Source organism: Antechinus flavipes, chromosome 4 (assembly GCF_016432865.1).
Source record: "Antechinus flavipes isolate AdamAnt ecotype Samford, QLD, Australia chromosome 4, AdamAnt_v2, whole genome shotgun sequence".
Classification (NCBI taxonomy): domain Eukaryota; kingdom Metazoa; phylum Chordata; class Mammalia; order Dasyuromorphia; family Dasyuridae; genus Antechinus; species Antechinus flavipes.
Genome location: NC_067401.1, coordinates 381,049,475 through 381,069,255, shown reverse-complemented (window position 1 = coordinate 381,069,255; position 19,781 = coordinate 381,049,475). Strand labels below are relative to the sequence as shown.

The 19,781-nt window shown below is 38.6% G+C and overlaps 1 protein-coding gene across 1 annotated transcript; it reads left to right on the top strand.

Moving 5' to 3' along the window:
- Positions 1–741: 741 nt before the first annotated feature.
- Positions 742–14,938, top strand: IL24 (interleukin 24). Its single transcript, XM_051996756.1, has 6 exons — positions 742–901; positions 10,542–10,735; positions 11,973–12,035; positions 12,966–13,124; positions 13,636–13,710; positions 14,247–14,938. Exons 1-6 carry the CDS (start codon positions 742–744, stop codon positions 14,328–14,330), a joined length of 735 nt encoding a protein of 244 aa, XP_051852716.1. The 3' UTR covers positions 14,331–14,938.
- Positions 14,939–19,781: the final 4,843 nt, after the last annotated feature.

The following is a 19,781-nucleotide window of genomic DNA, read 5'->3' as shown; positions in this document are numbered from 1 at the left end:
TATTTAGAGGTGCAGGACCCCTTTCAGGAAAGTTAACAGAATTTCATTTTAACAAGCCATTGTTAAACTCAAGATAACCAAATCTAGCCTGCATAGACTACAGTAAAATAATTTCCCACCATTTAAAAACTGCCCAAAAGGATACGTTTTGTTTTGCTTTGTTTCACTTAAGTTTAAATTAGTTCTCAAAACCTTTCCCCAAGTTTCAAAGCAATTAGCATAAACTCTTTTGTCCTCCAGAGACCTTATCTGCCCAGCCCAGCTTGAATTTTAAACTGTTTCAAGGAAAAAATCTATCTTCCAGTTTTAAAATAGCTAAGATTTTCTGTTTCTTTTACTTACAGATCAGTGCAACAGGTTAAGGAGTTAGAAATCACAAGCAATCTTTATACTAAGCACAGTTGCAACATTGAAATAACCAATTCTTAATCATTGTTCTTAAAACTTCAACACAGCTCAACACAACAGACAAGTCACACAGAACACAGAACACAGGCTACACAGAGGTAGACTGCACAATTACAACATTAAAATAAAACATTTAACACATATAACCTGAGAGTGCCCAAAAAGACACTCAGAATCAGATCAGACCAGAGGTATCTTAGAAAATACCCAAACCAGAGGAGATCATCCAGCGTCCTGCAATGATACCCTTTTCAGAATTTAATGCCCAAAGGCATTTTATTATTCTGAGAATCCAGATGCTAGCACAGACAGAACAGGTAAACAGATCGTATTATGTCCTACGACATCCAGACTTACACTCCAGTGGCTGAAATGGAGTGTCCATCATTGGGTGTGGCTGTGACTGAAAACTGCTCTCTTTCCCAGAGACTCTGGATAAATCCAGAAGGCCAGCCTCTCCAGACCAAGAACCCAGATCCTCAACTGCCCCAAGGCCCAAGGTAGATACCTGAAGGTTTCTAATCTCTAATTTTGCTCTCATATCTTAGTGGGAAGCCTACAAAAGGTAATGCCAGAGAAATTGAGGCAGGATAGAGATTAGAGAGTTTTTAATATTTTATTTGAAAGGGAGAGATTATGCTGGGGGCATGCTGCCCCCAGGGCTGATATCCAAAGCATCCAGAAACCCAAGTGAGTTCTCAATGACATATATTTGCAGGTGGCTCCAAGCTACCAGGGAGATAGACTGAGGCAGGGGCAGAGTCAGAGCACTGAGAGGGGGAATGGACTATCAATTCAGTTCTAACAGGGTAGGGAGGGGCACTGGACATTCTGATGATGTCTAAGATAGAAGATCTTTATCCTTATCAAATATCCTGATGATTAAGAGGGAGGGATGGTGTTGCAGGATTGAGTAGAACAATTAGGAATTGAGGCAGAATAATTCAGGGAAACTAAGAACAATTAGGGAAATTGAGTCAGGACAATAAAAGGGAACTGTGGCGCAACAGATAGTCCCAAATTCAAAGTAAAAAATCATAGAGAGTTTGCAATCAAACATCCCACAGGCCTAATGAATTCAACTCTTTAATTTGCAAAGGGAGAAACTGAGTCCCATAGAATTGAGGTCACATAGAATTGATTGGGGAAGAAAGACCTAAACTCAAAACACTTTGTAACAAGTCTAGGTATTTCTATCAGTGTAACATTCTATCCCCTTAGCTATGTGTTTCTGATGTCAGTGTGACCAGAGAAATAAATGCTCATTCTCTCTCAGGAGCTTTTCCCGGGGTCATTGTCATGTTCTCATCAGAGCCAGAACGAGCAGTTCTAGCACTAGGGACAATTATAATTAGGTGGGATGATAAGAAAGACCTGGAATGAAAAGAGACATTGATCCCCAAGTACAAGACTTCTTGGGGGAAAACCACTTTATAAGAAGAGATTTCTGTGTTCAAATATCCATATACCCATTTATATGGGGATTTCATGGGTAGACTATCCCAAATTGATTAAAGACCCTCCCAATAATGCTATTCTCTTTCCAGCTTTGCGTCACACTGTTCCACACTTCAGTGGAAACTTTATGGCACTTTATCCCCCAAGTATACCTTGTGCTTTTCCACTTCCGTTTGGTTTCTTTATATCTTGGGTGTCCTTATTTCTCTTGCTCTCTTTTTCTAACTTCATCTACCCATTCTTTAAAACTCATTCAAATGCCACCTCCTCGGGGAATACTAACCTAATTGGCCACAATTAGGTTTTTTCACATCTTACATTGCCCTTTGGTGTATATCTTAAAAAAAAAAAATCCAAATGGATTAAAGAAAAGTCAGATAAGACTGAAAAACGACTGAACAACAAAATATACTTGGCACCTGAATACTTCTAAGGAGCCATGATTACATTGATGTGGGTGCATTTCCCAATAAGACAAACTTTAACTTATCTATTTATCTGTCTAAAGCACTAATCAGTTATTTATTTATTTATTCATTTATTTACTTATTCACTTATTTATTTATTTATTCATTCATTCATTTATTTATTTATTTATTCATTTATTCATTTATTTATTTATTTAATGGTCTGATTCAGATTTTTAATCCATCATTATTGATCCTCTTAGAATGTTAGGGTGCAAATTAATTGTTATAAAAGTCAGGTACTAATGACATGTACTTTTAAACACCTGTCAAGTTGTGCTTTTGCATGGCTTAGCAGAACAAAAAGTTTACAAATGATTTAACTATTGAAATTAAATATCTATTTTTAAAAATTTTGCAATTTAATTTAAGCCTCTAACATATAGTGTATTCTTTTTTTGGTGGGATTGAAACAAATTGATGTACTTGTATCTGTGGTAAATTATTATTTTTTAAAATAACTTTTTATTGATAGAACTCATGCCAGGGTAATTTTTTACAGCATTATCCCTTGCATTCACTTCAGATCTGATTTTTCTCCTCCCTCCCTCCACCCCCTCCCCCAGATGGCAAGTAATCTTTTACATGTTGAATAGGTTACAGTATATTCTGGATACAATATATGTGTGCAGAACCGAACAGTTTTCTTGTTGCACAGGGAGAATTGAATTCAGAAGGTATAAATAATCCAGGAAGAAAAGCAAAATGCAAGCAGTTTATATTCATCTCCCAGTGTTCTTTCTTTGGATATAGCTGCTTCTGCCCATCTTTGATCAATTGAAACTGAATTAGCTCTCTTTATCGAAGAGATCCACTTCCATCAGAATACATCCTCAAACAGTATCATTGTTGAAGTATATAATGATCTCCTGGTTCTGCTCATTTCACTTAGCATCAGTTCATGTAAGTCTCGCCAGTCCTCTCTGTATTCATCCTGCTGGTCATTCCTTACAGAACAATAATATTCCATAACGTTCATATACCACAATTTACTCAACCATTCTCCAATTGATGGGCATCCATTCATTTTCCAGCTTCTAGCCACTACAAACAGGGCTGCCACAAACATTTTGGCACATACAGGTCCCTTGCCCTTCTTTAGTATCTCTTTGGGGTATAAGCCCAGTAGTTACACTGCTGGATCAAAGGGTATGCACAGTTTGATAACTTTTTGAGCCTAGTTCCAAATTGCTCTCCAGAATGGCTGGATGTGTATTATTATTTATTACAGTTATCTGGCTATGTTACACCTTTCTTCTCCCCCTACTTAATCCCATAAAGTACAAATTAAATATCTGCACAAACAATAGTCATTGAATAAGTGGTTGTCAAATTGAATTGAACATAGTGATAATACTTAGCTTCCTCTCAATTGTACTTTTTGGCCCACTATCTGGTGACCTCATCAGCCTTTTAGTAAAAACTCTGTTCTCCTTCCAGGCAACTTTGAATATTCCAATTAGAATTACAATTATTCTAATCCTTCACTTATCTCCTCAATTTCCTGCTTAGCTTCTTCCTCTTCATCCGGACCACTCTTAGATCTTAGGTAGATTATTTTCCATAACCTCTTTTCAATTCCTCCTCACAGTTACTTAAAACACAATTTGCTCAGTAACTGAAAGGAAGTCAAAGGCCTCCACTGAAGACAAGTCCTATGCTTTGGGACTGCCAGGGGCAAAAAAATAATCCAGGAATAATGATTCACATCTCTTCCATTTCCTTCTGCTTATCCCACCTTGATCCCATTTTCCCTAAAACAAGTACTCCAGGTCCAGAGAGAGAATTAAAGTTTCACAGGTTCATAGATCTTGAGCTTGAAGGGAACTTAGAAGCCATTTTGCCCAACTCCTTCACTTTATAGATGAAAAATAAATCAATGGCTGTGAAGGCTGGAAAAGTTTTTAACATCCTGCCAAAGAGGTCTGAGGTAGAAGAAGGTGACTTCACGTGCTCAGAGTCACATGGGTAGTAGTGAAATCTAAGTTACTTCAGAAAGTGACAAGGCATAAAAAGAGACAGTTGGATAGTGTCTGGAAGGGAAACATGGTTCTAAATGAAGGCTTGGGAGCCAGGAGTGGCTCACCCTGAAGATGCTCCTAGCCCCATGACTTTCTTCTCTGAATAGTGAGCCTCTGTCCCCGACCACCATTTCATGAGGTGCCTAGATCATCCCCATTCACTTCACTCTTTACTCTCTTTCTCCCAGTCTCTGCACCTTTGTACTCTTCCCTTGTCCCCTGGACAATATCTATCTTCCCCAATCAATTCACTTCTCAGCTCTCTTTTATGTATTAGAATGTAAACTCTTTGAGGGCAGGGATTTTTTTTTTCCTGCTTTGTATTGCTTGTACTTAAAAGTGCCTGGCATGCAGGAAGTGCTTAATAAATGCTCTATTTATCTATCTACCATACTGCTGCTCAGAATGACTATGTCAGCTTACTGGGAATCAGGGTGATGAGGTCTAGATATGGAGTACCTAAATGAAATTAGGGTTTAATTGAGGTCTAGTGGCAGGTTTGGGGTACAGGGAGTCAAATAGAGCTCCCCTGCAACCCCTTTGGATTCAGCGCAAGGTTATAGAATTAAATGAAGTCTAGTAATGGTGCAAGAGTCCCCTGTAAAGGAATTTACATGCCCGAAAAGCTAGATTGATAAAAAAGGTTCATTATGGGGTTTGGAAGTAAGGTTAAAGTATAGTTAAGGAAACAGGTGAAGGTAGACATAAGAGGGCACTGGAAACAGGATTCCAGCGGACAGAGATCCCTGGCGTGCCAGGTGTAAGACTGGCATGTTTGGAACCTATGCAAAGAGAGGATTTTAGTTTGGCTTTTTTATAATGAGAGATGCAGGTAAAGGGGCCTGTGGGTGGAGTCCCAAGTTGGCTCCTTTTGGCTTTCAGTAGGGGCTTGAGTTTGCTTGATGGGGGTTGGGAAACCTGAACAGATCATTAGAATGGGGGCTGGGACAATCCAAGTTGACTCAGATCCCGTGAGGGCTGGGACAGGCCCAGATCTTCTACTGGAATTAAAAGGCATGCTTTTGACCAGGATTTGTGAATCACAAGGTCTTAGTTTCCTGGATTGATAATGCATCAGCTAGGAGGGGTTGGGAATCAGAAATAAATCAGTTCTTACAGGGACCATAATCCACATCAAGGGCGCCCCAAAAGGAAAAGTGAGGGGAGGGGCACTACTTCCACTTGTTTGGAGCACAGTATTAATCAAATTTTAGATAAATTTCTGTTCCCCACTTTTGTACCCCTAGTTCAGAATATTTACCTATGTGAATATGGATGGATTACATTTCAAGAATCTTGGTCTGAAGGATTTAGAGGAAGAGCAGAAAGGGGGCACTAAAATGTGCTGCCTCGACCCCTGACCCACCATCTATAGTGTATGCATATGATAGGATGTATATGGTAGCAGTCCTGTTGGATTGTCAGGAGCCAGATCTCTCAGAGCTCTAGTTACATACCTAAGGACTTTAAAACTGACTAACATACTCTACCTTGATGCCATTTTCTAGGATTGAAAATGGTTTCCTACTAAACCATATTCAAACTGGGCCAGCAGAGACTAGCCTGGGAGAAGCTAAACCTCCCACTTCAGGATTCCCTGGAATCATACAGCTTTAGCTTCATCTCTGCCATTTTGACTTCTTACTTTCTTTACTGGAAACTTAATTGTTAGAATCAGGATTGAGTCAGGATGGCAACAGGGGTAGAAGCTACCAAGAAGAAGAAAAAAAACATTTACAAGTGATCAGGTCAGAAGAACATTCCCACAGAAGTTTGCATATTGAATGGGACTGATTGGATGAAGCTTTCTCAGTTTGAGACTAAGTCATATGATCTCTGTTCCCAGGTCTTAAACCCTAGGAAGTTGCAGGAAGTTGTGATCTCTAACAGTCAGACCCACAGAAAGTGATGTGACCCACAGGAAGTGACATAACCCACAAGAAGCAGACAAAATTAGTCAAGGATGGTTATGTCCTTTAAGTCTATCCAATGAAAAGGCTCGGGTCCTTTGCTTTTTAAATCCTGGACAGGCTGGAAGCTGGGCAGGTTCACGAGTACATGGAGAGAGCTGAGAGGGACTAAATAAATGCTTTCTCTTTGTGCCTGAAGGTGTCTCTGATTAGTTAATTTGGGAGAGGGGGTCTAGCATCCATCCCACACAATATAAACTGAACCTTGAAGGAAACTAGAGATTTTAAATAAGGAAGGAATGAGGGAGTGCATTCCAGGGCACAGCCTGGGCAAAGGCATGGAAGGTGGAAAATGGAATAATGAGTTGAGGGAATTACAGGTTAGACAAATTTGGAGAGGGAATTAAAGGGAGTTAAGCCCTAATCTTTCTTTAATTTTTATTGGCTTCTCAGTTTTCTCATCTGTAAAATGAGGAGATGGAACTAGATGACCTCTTAGGTTTCTTCAGCTCTAAATCTATGAGCCTGTGGGCCTGTGACCAGTGACTTTCCTTAATCCTCCTTCATGTTGGCAAAGACCAAATCTTTATGCCATACAGATAATTTCAAACTTACATTTAAGCCATAATCTAGTTTTGTCTCCTCAAAAGGCAACATCATCCTAGATAACCTGCCTGTTTAGACCTCTCCCCCATTGTGCTATTGTAAAGGAAAAGCCAATATGCCCCAGGTGCCTGGAAGTGAAAATTTACACAGGTAATGAAGTAACTTTCCAATTAATCATGATTGAGAGTCCTTTCTCCCCACCTCCCCTCTTCCACCCCCAACATGATAGTCACACAAATGTACACACACAAATTCATGAAATGATTTCTCCATTGGTCTAGAAGAGAATTCCAACCTACTGATACATCCCTGATAGGTACAAAGGTACCCACCACAAAAAGTGCTCACCCTTCCTCCTCTATAAAAGCAGACAGCTAAGTCCATAGAGAGTCATAGATTCTGACAGCTGGGTAGACACCACGCTTTCAAGCCACTTCCCCTGAACCCAAGGTAAGTAATTAGCATAATTTTCTTTAGTGAATATTTTCTTTTAGGGGAAAGCAACAATTCCATTGACTTTTTGCTTCTGTTATTATCAAAGGTTGGTGTGTTTGGGGTGTGATGAAATTAAGAAGCGTCTAGACAAGGTATTATTATAGAACCATTCAACCCAACTCGATGTAGTAAGGAACCTAGAACAGAAGAGTAAAAAGACCATAATGGGAATTTGGTGAGTTTCTCAGTTTAGAAGTTCATAAGAAGAGAAAATAGTGATATCAGAGGGAATTAGTTCAAGTACAATCCTGTCTGCTTGTGGGGTAATGGACCCAATGACCTGTGAAGGTCTAATTTATTTGGAACATCTGTGATTGTTATAGATATGTGTCTTCTCTTGTTATCCCGCCCAGATTGAAGACTGATATTAGAAAACTGTCTTCTGCTTTGGAGTCTGATAGAAAATGACTAATTTTTACCTGGCTTTGGAAATTGGAGATTGTTTTATATAGCAGGAGGCGCATTGGACTAAGAGGCAAAAGACTTGAGTTCAAGGCCTATCTCTAGTATATATTATAAGCTGGCTAGGATTGGGCAAGTTGTTTCTTCACTCTGGCCTCAGTTTCCCCAGCTTTAAATGAAATGGTTAGATTGAAGTATTTTCTAACATACCTTCCAGCAGAAAGACTATGAGTCTATGGTCTATTCTGTTAACAAATGCAATCCTTCTCTTTTGCTTTATTAAAAGCAAGTCAACTTTAATGAGAAGGCTTAATAAAAGTGACTCATCTGCAAATTCGACTTCTTACTTTCTTTACTGGAAACTTAATTGTTAGAGTCAAGATTGAGTCAGGATGGCAACAGGGGTATGTAATCCTTAACATTCTTACCCATTCCTATCCTCTGACAGATTTCTTTTTTTTTTTTTTTTTTCTTTTTTAACCTCTTCTAGTCAGTTAACAATGCCCTGGAAGACAGGCATTTTTATAACATTTTAAACTTGGCAAAGTGTTTTATATATATTATCCCTTTTGAATTGTCCAATAATCCTTTAAGGTCGACATTATTGAAAATATACCCTCTCAGACAAAGTTAAAACTAAAATAGATTTAATCAAAGAGAAAAAATAAGAAAACTATACTAAATGTTAGTTATATTAATCAATATTATTTCAGACTTTAAAATAACTAGACAGTATAAAGTTGAAATATTGTTGTGGTATAGGAAATAATTAGTTAGTAGATTTAGAAAAATATGGAAAAACTCAGATTTATGCAAGATGATGTTATCTACCTTCAGAGAAACAGAGGACAAAGAAGCATAATATAGCCTTACATAGATTCATATGAATGTATATGTATATGGTCATGGATATTTGTGTGATGTATATGTATCTATGCATCTATGTATGTGTATAAATATATGTGTGTATTTACATACATACACAGATATCTATCACCATATATCTATTTTTCTCTATATCTATATCTATCTATGTCCACACTTAATTGTAGACTTCTATGGCAAAGTTGGAGAAGAGGGAAAGAAAAGGGGGATAAAAAGAATAGGGTAAAAAGTGCACATCAGAGAACAAGAGAAAACCAACAAGGAAGCAAAGAAAAGCTGGACAGCTCTGAACACAATGTGTAGTATTTATTATATAAGCTTTCTTGAAATGAAAATTTGTTTTGTATTTTGAATTTTTCTTATGTTCTGCTAAGCACATGGTAATTTTTTCTTTTTCTATTTTGTATTTAAGTTTTAAATAAATATTTTTTTTAAAAAAGAAAATATACCCATTTTGCAGATAAAGAAAAGACAGACAACATTAAAAATATCATTTCTTAGGCATCTACTGTGTGCTGAGCACTATATTAAGGATTTAGGAAAGGTAATACCTGCCCTCAGAGAGCCTAGTAGGAATCATTCATTCCCTTATGTAAGAGATGGGGAAAATAAATCTTTAAAGAAGAAAAAGGATCTACTTGTAAGTAGAATCAGAGGTGAGAGACCAAGAGTCCTGAAACTCATTTTAGCGCTCAGGCCTCAAGATTTTTATTTCCCAGTATGTATCCTTTAGTGCTTTTATGCGCCATGTTATTTTTAAAAAATTTTATTTATTTTTTTTATTTTGCTATGGGAGGTCATAGGATTATAAATCTAGAGCTAGAAGTGACCCTAGAAATAAAATAAATATAATTCCCTCATTCTACCCAAGAAGAAACTAGACTGAGGGAAGAGAATAATTTGTCAAATGCCACACAGGAAATAGAAAACAGATAAAGAGAGAAGAGTAAAAATAATTATGATAAAGAAAAGGAGGATAGCAAAATGTATACACATACAAGACTTGTCCAAAGATGTGTTAAATGGGCATTTAAATGTCTTATAATAAAAATCACCCAAAAGCATACCTTCAAGAAATGGTATATTTTAGAGTTGTAAATATAAAGGACAGTATCCAATTTGTCCAAGCTTCAATGGGCTAGATCTCTATATCAAAGCATATAATATAATGGTTGGGTATGGCAGGTATGAAGAGACAGATTGACAGACTTTAGGGGATTGGTTCAAGGACAGTCCTGTCTGCCTGTGGGGTAATGGAACCAATGACCTGTTAAGGTCTAATTTATAACTTTGTCCCAGGGAGCTGAAATTTAGAAGGTGTTTAAAGTGCTTACATTCCTTCAGCATCATAGAAAAAAAAAACAGACCTTAATGCCTGGTTAGCATGAATAATTGATTAAAATGCCTTACTGGTCCAGACTCATCTGTTATTCCATATCACTCTCATCATATTCATGTATTCCAAGATCTATGTTTCTCCATAGAGAGTACTTATATTTCAGGGTCTCTACCTGTTCCTGATGAAATTTGTCTCAAGAAATTAACTTGAAGGTACTTTTCTGCTCACCACTCAAGGCACCAAAATGCCTACTTATGACTCTGGGGGATGAAGGTAGAATGGTCCTTCAGTATGTCTCAGAAAACTCATGAGTATTCTACCAAGTGATAAAGTTTGTGAAACATTGTTCTATACTTCCTGATCATAAAGGTTTTCCACTGGTTTCTTTGTACCCACAGTCCTATTATTGATTGATTCTAGTACCTGGGACTAAAGACCCTACATCTTTGAACACTTTTCCCTGATAACACACCAATTATGCACAGATAATGCACAAATTAAGGAGTGGTAACCTCAGTCACACCATGACACCTCCCTCTGTTTCTGGCAGAAATAGTTGATTCCTTTATAGTGGAAGAAAGGAAGCAGATGGCTGTCTTCTTTCCTTCCCTGTTTCTACTTGTCCTTCTCTGGAGCACAGAACTGGGAGCTGAGGGTCAAGAATTGCACATTGGACACTGTCGAGTACAGCGGGCAATTCTTCAAGACTTGTGGAGGGCCTTCCAGGCTATGAGGAGCACGGTGGTAAGTAAAGGTACCATAAGCAGCCCAGGAGGGCTTCTGTGTGAAAATGATGTGGTAGGGATGGGAATAAGCATGTAGTAGAAGCTTATTATTTGCCAATCACTATATTAAGTGCTTTATAAACATTATCTCATTTGATCCTCGCCACTGTCTTGGGAAGTAGGTGTTAATTTTACATGTGAACAAACAGGCAGACAGGGCAGACTGACCCCGGGGCAGACGATATCCCTAGAGTTACATAATGGAAAAATTGCTGGCTTTATTCTCAGATGGCCTGGATTCAGCTCATATTTCTGATGCTGGCTGATCTTTGACAAGTCATTTACCCTTTCTGGGCTTCAGTTTCCCTGACTGCCAAATTAAAGAATTGGACTAGTGGTCTCCGTTTTAAATTTATGAGTCTCTGAAGGCATAAGCAGAACTCAAAGGATTGGAGCCCAATTTTAGCTATTAGCTACTCAGGGAGAAGTTGGTAGAGAAGATTGGGGAGTATAGTAGCACTTTCAAGTCCCCAGAATCTTAGCCACTTTATCAGATCCATGCTGCTTCCTGCTTTCTTACCCAGTCAAATTGTGGACCATGAAAGGATGAGGGTAGTTAATCTGAGATGTGGGAAAATATGTGTTAAAATCTAAGCATACATTTCTCCTGAGTTTCCAGGAACTCTGCTAAAAATATAAATGAAAATATCATAAACCCTTGGGATAGGAAGTAAAATAGCAATAGTTGGGGGATCAAAATGGGAAATGCTAAAAAGGATAAAGGAAATGTGATGTCATGGAAATAATTGGGCTCTGGTCTCAGCTCCATCACTAAGTAGTTGTGAAATTTGGAGTAAGGCATTTCATCTCAGTTTCTTCATCTGGAAAATGTATATGGTGGTAAACTAGATTGTTTCTATGGTCCCTTTTAGCTCCAATAACTTACAAATCTAAGATGTTTTCATCAGAAAATGTGACAATGAAGTTCTGGTATGCTCAGGATCAGCACTACCTAAATATTTAATTTCTCAGAAGCACTTGTCTTTTGTATTGCCAAATGGAAAAGAAGCCCCTTTAGACTTCCCACTCATGGTATGATTCATAGGCTTTCCCTTTCTCAGGCTCTGGTTCATCTCCATTTCTCCTTTGGTTTTTTACATTTTACATTAGGTGGATTAAGTAATATGTAAAGGAGTTTGATAAATTATTTGCCTTATTTATCCTCTCCAGCATGACTTTTTCTTTCTGTTCCCAAGCAAGCCCTGGACCATAACACTGAAACCCGGCTGCTGCGGCAAGAGTTTTCCCAGAATGCCACGGTAAATGGATCCTTCAGAATGAAGGGTGGAAAGGAGAAGATGGAAGAGATCATATCTTTGCCCTGGGCTGGCTTCATGGCTCTGATCTATCTCAGGCTAACTTAGGGGTCTGGGAGAGGATGATCTGACTTTTGAGAGACTAAAATCCTTTACCTATGAATTGGAAATCAATTTTTTACAGATAAAGCAAAGACTGGTGAATTCAGTCACTGGGGATGACCCAGATGGAAACTCAGACCCACAAACATCCTGCCCACATAATCCAGAAAATGATTTCAATTTGTCATTTCATCTTTCCCATTGTAGACAGCCCATGTGCCTGCTATGGATCATGATTCCCAACCTCTTTCCCACTTCCTCTCTTATTTCCTCTTACTTCATCTTGATTTTACTCTTCCCCTATTGATTCATTCATTCACTCATTCATTCAAAGAATATTTGTTTGCAAGACACTATTGTTGATGCTATGGAAAAACAAAGTTGAATGAGACACATTCAAGTAGCTCCTCCTTTTGCTTCCTTTATGATTTCCTTCTTTCTCTCTCTTGATCACATTTATTAATGCATTGAAATTTAAGAACACCTCAAAGAACCAAGCTGTATGAATTAACAATGCATTTTTAAAATTCATAAGCCAAAGAAAATAGGGATGAGAATTTTTATTTTAGAATAAAATTATAATAAAATTTTTCTAGCCCTTAATTTGACTTAATTTTGACATATTCAAAAAGGTCAGTACATTTCCCCCAAGCTTCCCCAACTTGGTTGTAGAAGGCTATCATTACAGCCCATCAACGCCCAGGCATATATATTTTTTCCATACCTCTTATGCTATGTGACACACTGTCCAATCTAATGGATATGAGGATAGAAATGATCTGAGGAAGGTAGAATGGAGGACTTTTGGATTAACTATTCTTCTTTCCCCAGTGGGCTGAAATCTGTTACCTCAACTACTCCCTGCTGGATTTTTATTTGAGCAACATTTTCAATAACTACCACACTAAGGCAGCCGAACTTGGAATCTTGAGACCATTCATTACTTTGGCCAACAACTTCTTTGTCGTTCTGAAGAAACTTCGGCATTGTGTGAGTAGGATCAGGGCCAGACTGTCACTGATATAGTCTCCTTGTGTTAGTGGGCTCAGTACCTTGGACAGGGAAGGATTTGGTTCTTTTTTTCTCTTGTCACTTTAGGTCTTTCTGACTTCAGCTAATCCCCCTGTGCCACTGTGTCACTTAATCCAACCCCTTCAATTTGTAAGCAAAAAAAAAAAAAAATGAGATTTAGGGAGATTATATGATTTGACCAAAATTACATAGGGATAAGTATCAGAGTCAAGATTTCAACTAAAGTCTTCTGACACTTTGCTAGTATGCTTTTCAGTGGACCACACTGCCTCTGGAATGGTATCTTTAAGAAACTTCCTCCCTGTTCATCAGATACACTGAGAATACACATCACAGCATTATCCACTGGATGTCTTTCAAGAACCTATTTGTTACTCTTCTCCCTCCAGACTTAAATGAATGTCTTAAGGATTGAGGGAGAAAAGACTTATGTATTGACTCCAATTCCATTGTTGTTCTTCTTCTCCAGAAGGAAAGAGGGATGTTTTCTTTAAGTGAGAATTCCCAGAGGAAGTTTCGGCTATTCCAGAAAGAATTTATCAAGGTATGTTTAAAATCATGGGGAGTTCGGGGAACTGAAGGAAGGGTAGCAAACAGAGAAAAGGGGATTGTTAACTTGTTAGGTGTAGATCGGCCTCTCTGAAATGAAAGCTTAATAATAGAGTTCAGAGCACGTGGCTCTACTTGTATCATTCCAAGATATACATGGAATCATAATCATGTAAGGAAACACAGAGTTTGTTTATCAGGATGTATCAGGAAGGTAATAGATGCATTTGACTTATACTTATCATGCACTCTACAGAATGTAATTGTCTTATCTGCCCCTTTTCCAGTTGAAAGCCTATTACTATCCCTCTCCACGACTTGATTATTTTATGGTTCTTCTCCACTCTTTTCTTCTCTCCCCCAGGGCTTGCCATCTCCCATTACACAGGCAGCATTTAAGAGATCCAAGGGGTCCTTGAGATCCTAGAGCCCAGTTCCTTTATAGATGGAAGGAACAAGACTCAGAACAGAACTCAGTAGTTAGCACTGCACCATCCACTTAACTAATACCTAATTTCTCTTGCCCTTTAGTTGAACCCAGAAACAAGGCTGACAAAGGCCTTGGGAGAAGTGGATATTCTCTTATCCTGGATGGAGAAAGCTTTTCGGCCTTGATGCTACAGACTACTTGCTACCAACATTCCCCATCATTTCAATTATATACCACTTCCTGTGGTTTCTCTATGTGTCATTTTTTCCTGCCAGACTGTTCTGTGCTCAGACTGTGCCCAGACTGTTTCCAGCCTCTCTACATTCCATTTTTAGTAGCTATAACTCAGCTAATCTACTCAGGGAGGCTATCCTAAGTTGCTGTGAATAATTCTCAAAGATGACAAAGTACCAGCTAATTGTAAACTGTATTTATTTCAGATGTATTTAATAACTTATTTTTATTTATATGGGGAGACTGTAAGTCCCTTTTATTTATATGGGAGGACTGTAAAAGGACCAGGACTCAGATCTTACCTTTGACTCTTAGCATGCTGTGTGACCTTAACTTAACTTCTCTGGGTCCCACTTTTCTCACTTATTAAAAGAAAGGGTTGAACTTAGATAGCCTCCAACTGCCTTTCAAATTAGATCTTGGATCTATGGATTAAATATTTTCACTCTGGTGTCTGGTACAGAGCTGGGGAGTCCAAGGGAAATGCTTAATAAACACTGAATTAAACTGAAGGTGTTGACTGTTTTTTTCCTTCTCTTGTTCTTCTTCCTCCTCTTCTTCTTCCTCATCCCATCCTCCTTGATGTCATCATCATCTTAATCACTGTCATCTTCCCTCTCCCCCACTCTTCCTCCTTCTTCTCCTCTTTATCCTCTCCCCTCCCATGATTTCATTGTCATAGGGAACTCCTGGTGAGGAAACACTCAGATCATCATTTTTTTCTGCAACCTATAGTCTTGGAGAGTTGTCCGAGATGCTGGAGATTTGTTACAAGAAATTTTAAGTAACATCCATACCTTTTGTAAGATGAAGATTTAGAGAGCAGACTGCCCCCTGGTGCATTTGTAAGAGTTGAAACACTAGACTAGGATAGGCCACATTTTATTCTAGATCTTCTAAACTCCCTACACCTAGAACCTTTGGTCCAGGTTCTTCACTATAACCAATGAAGTTGGAAGACACCTCCCCTCTTCCTTTCAAGGATCCAGGTCCAATTTTAGCTCATCTACTTTCTTAAAATCTCGTAGGAAAAACCAAAAACAGTGAGGACAACTTTGCAATTCACTCCCTTTTTCATAGACTTGATTTCTTCATTCTCTGTTTTATCCATTGTTTAATTGATTGCCCTCAGGCATGAGAGTAGTGTCAGAACAGACAGATGACATTATCACACTACCTGGGACATCCTCTTATTTAAATGCCATTTTCTATTAATAAAATGCATCTCTCCTGATTCTTGACAATTTCTTTCCATTGATGGATAAGCTTCCAGTTAGGAGAGATACCTGGGAAAAGCTATTAAAGATCATGGGAAGAGAAATAGATAGGAGAGTGTGAAGGGTAGAGTGATCCCTATTTCTTTTTTTTTTTTTTTCCTTTTCATTTCTTTTTTTTTTTAATTAAAACTTTTTATTTTTGAACATAAAAGCGTGGACAATTCTTCAACATTAGCCCTTGCAAAACCTTGTGTTCCAATTTTCCCTTCCTTCCCCCATGCTCTTCCCTAGATGGCAAGTAGACTAATATATGTTAAACATGGTAGAAATATATGTTAAATCTAATGTATGCATACACAATTATTGTGCTGCACAAGAAAAATGCAATCAAACCAGTAAAAAAAAAAAAGCAAAATAAAATGCAATCAAGCAACAACAAAAAAATGAAAATGCTATATTGTGGTCCATACTCAGTTCCCACAACCTCTCTCTGGATATAGATGGCTCTCTTCATCATATTTATATCTCCTGGATAATAAGTAAGAGCTAGAATGATTGCATTTATTCATTCTGCTGAGTGGACTGAAAAGGAGTTCTGACTACTCTCTTTATAGTTAAGTCATGAGAGTGTGTAGCACAAATACTATGTTTGGATGCATCTGTAAAAATAGTTGGTCCTTTAAGAGGAACTTTAGAAACCTTCTCTTCAAAATCAATCACCAATTATGTAATAGTCTGGTTATCTTTAATGGAGACCTGTGTGTAAAATTTGGAGCCATAGTTAATAAAACTTGCCACTCTGGGCGGCATTCTGGGTGGTTTCACAGCATATATTAATTTATGCAGTAGTATAAAAGGTGTATATCTTGTCAGGCATTATTCCACATAATTGGACTGCTTGCTTAATGGCCTTTAATAAAATTCTAGTGACAAACACTGGGTAAGGAGTAAGGCTTTGGTCTGGTTGTGCTGGGAGGTTCACCCACTCTATCACACTGTCTCCTTGATGAAGGACTGCTGTAGGTGCCTCTTTTGCAGCAAAAACTGATATTTCCAAGGGTTTTTGAGTGACTCTTTCAACCATATTGGATAAAGCCAGTTCAAGTTCTCTCAAAGCCTCTTAAGCTTCTTTTGTAAGCTGGCGTGGTGAGTTTAAAGCCCTGTCTCCCTTTAAAATGTCATATAATGGTTGCAATTGATAGGTAGTCAAGCCTAACACTGGACGCATCCATTGGATATCGCCTATCAATTTCTGAAAGTCATTTAAGGTGTTTAGCTTCTCTGTTCTTAAGGAAATTTTTGTACTGTAAGCACATTAGGATATACTTCATATCCTAAATATTGAAAAGGAGCATATCTTTGAATTTTTTTCTGGAGCTATATGCAATTTGTAGTATCTTAGTGTTTCCATGGTCTTTTGTAGACATGCTTCTAACATTTGTTCCTCAGGTGCACATCCCACTATATCATCCATGTAATGTAATAACATAACTTTTGGAAATGCTTTTCTTACTGGAGTAAGAGCAGCAGCAACATACATTTGACACATAGTAGGACTGTTTTTCATTCCCTGTGGCAAAACTGTGCATTCATATCTTTTATAAGGCTCAACTTTGTTAACGCTGAGCACTGAAAAGGCAAATCTTTTCATATGCTCCTTATCTAAAGGGATAGAATAGAAACAATCCTTAATGTCTATAACCCAAAGAGTCCATTCTCTATCAGGTACAGCCCGTGGGCCAGATGCAGCAGCTGAGGATGATTATCCCCCTCACCCAGGGCTATGAAGTTTCTTTATTTAAAGGCCCACAAAACAAAGTTTTTGTTTTTACTATAATCTGGCCCTCCAACAGTCTGAGGGACAGTGAACTGGCCCCATATTTAAAAAGTTTGAGGACCCCTGCTCTAAGCAACTGAATAGGAGATGGAAGCCCAGGCTGAAGAATTCGCATAGTTTCCATCTGTTCATTTACCTTTCTTAAATCAGTCAACATCCAAATTACTCCTTAGTAGCATACGAGAAATTGCTGCTGCTGCTATCAAAGCATGGATTTCTTTCCCCAATAAAAATGATAAGGGTGAAGCCTTCACAAAAATAACACAAGGGCCAAATGGACCTTTTGCTAATTTTGTGAACATCTGCAGACAGCTATCATACGAACTAATGGTGAAAATGCAGTTACTCTCTGGCCAAAGATTAAGGCAGACACCTACATGTCTGGAGTAAGGGGATCAATAGCAGCTGAAATTAGTGCTATCCCTTTGAGATGGACTTTTGAAGGTGAAACAGGAGTTTTTACTCCTTTTATAGTTGAAAAATCCCCATAAATCTGTGGGGAAGAGACATTTCACAAAAAAAAAAGAGATTTGGGGAGATTATATGATACTTAGGGATAACTATCAGAGTCAAGCTTTCAACTAAGGTCTTCTGACACTTTGCTAGTATGCTTTTCAGTGGACCACACTGCCTCTGGAATGGCATCTTTAAGAAACTTCCTCCCTGTTCAGCAGATACACTGAGGATACAGATCACAGCATTATCCACTGGATGTCTTTCAAGAACTTATTTGTTACTGCAGTAACAGATATTATGATAAGGCAACTTGATAAAGAAAATGCTAATGAGGTTTGTAGAAGAATTATACTAGGACTGTGCAAGAATGCTCCTTTAGAGGAGATCATAAGATGCTATGCCACAGTGGGCACAAATGCCTTTTATATCCAGGCTATGATGCAGACTTCCCAAGATCCTAACATGGCAAGGGACTTCCAAAGAGACTCGTCAATGCTTTTGATGTAGTAAAGTAGGGCATCTGAAAGCTCAATGTTGACATAGAGACAAAGTGAGAAAACAGGGTGGAAAACAAGACCCAAAACCCCATGTCCAAAATGCAACAAAGTTCAGTACCCAGACATGACCAATCAGCTAGGAAGCCATATGATGGGAGAAGGGGATTACACAATCAACCAGCCAGAAAGCAACCTGATGGGAAAAAAGGGATTACAATTGGGGAAAATAGAATTGTATGCATCTGGGACAATTGAGATACCCCCTGGAGAGGTGAAATCTGCTCCTCTCCAGTCTATAGATCCCTTGCCTCCAGGCACAGTAGGCTTGACCATTTCACCTCCTGAGAGCAAGTACAAAACAGTGTCCATCCACACACTGATGTGGGAAACTGGGGAATGGGTAGATAATATCCCAGTCACTAATACAGGTAGACAATGTGTGACTTATCAACCAGGAGAAGTAGTAGCATCAGGTTTACTGATACAGACTCCTAATAAGTAATCTGGTGATAGTCGCCCAGATTCTGACTCCAAGCAACAAAATCCAGGAATATATTAGACAGCAGCTGTGACAGCTGACCGACCTACGCTCACTATCTGTATAAATGGCATACCATTAAAAGGATTGGTAGACACAGGTGCAGATTGTACAGTCATTAGAGATGCCAACTGGCCCAGTCACTGGCCAAAAGAGAGACTTGCATTTCTCTGACATTCATTCATCACTTAATATCTCGAAGCTTCAGTTTCTCCATCTGTAAAAATGGGTAATGATAGGTATAGTGCCTACAAAGTTTTTTTTTAAATGAAATTTCATAATGTATATGTAGAGAGATCAAAGAGAGTTACAAAGTATATTCTATTTTGATCAAGTTTCTCCATACATTAAACCTAAATCTGCTTTCCTAGAGCTTCCACTTGAAGGCATAAATTATTTCACTTTCATGGTTGGCTATACAGTGCCTCATACAGTGTCATGTAGCTAATTTTTTTCAGTTGTGTGTTAGAGTTCAAATGTTGGAGTTTGTTCTCAGAGGACAGCCGGTTTAGAGGCTTAGAGCCCTTCGGATGTCTCCAAAGCCAAAGGTTCTGTCCTTCAGCCTCTGCCTCTGCCTTCTTCTGCCTCCAACAGAGATGGAAGATCTCTCTTATCTCCTTCTGGGGAGCCCAGCCACACTTGCCGCGGAGAGAGGGCTTCTGGCGTAGCTCCACTGAAGTCCGTCAAAAGTGTTCTCTGCAATAGAGTCGTTTCTCTCGAGTCTAGCGCGATCAGCCAGCCAAGAGGAAAATATGTTCTGCCATAGATCCTTCATCGCTGGCTTTTTATCTGCCTCTTCTGAGAGAATGGGATTATGGGTTTTCTCCCATAGTGCTCTCTGGCCCAATGACTTTAAG

Bases quoted from the DNA above. Each gene is read 5' to 3' on its own strand.
- IL24 (XM_051996756.1), top strand. From the start codon at position 742: ATGTCCTACGACATCCAGACTTACACTCCAGTGGCTGAAATGGAGTGT. The intron at 12,036-12,965 runs GTAAATGGATCC...TTCTTTCCCCAG, and splicing joins AGTTTTCCCAGAATGCCACG to TGGGCTGAAATCTGTTACCT. The intron at 13,125-13,635 runs GTGAGTAGGATC...CTTCTTCTCCAG, and splicing joins TGAAGAAACTTCGGCATTGT to AAGGAAAGAGGGATGTTTTC.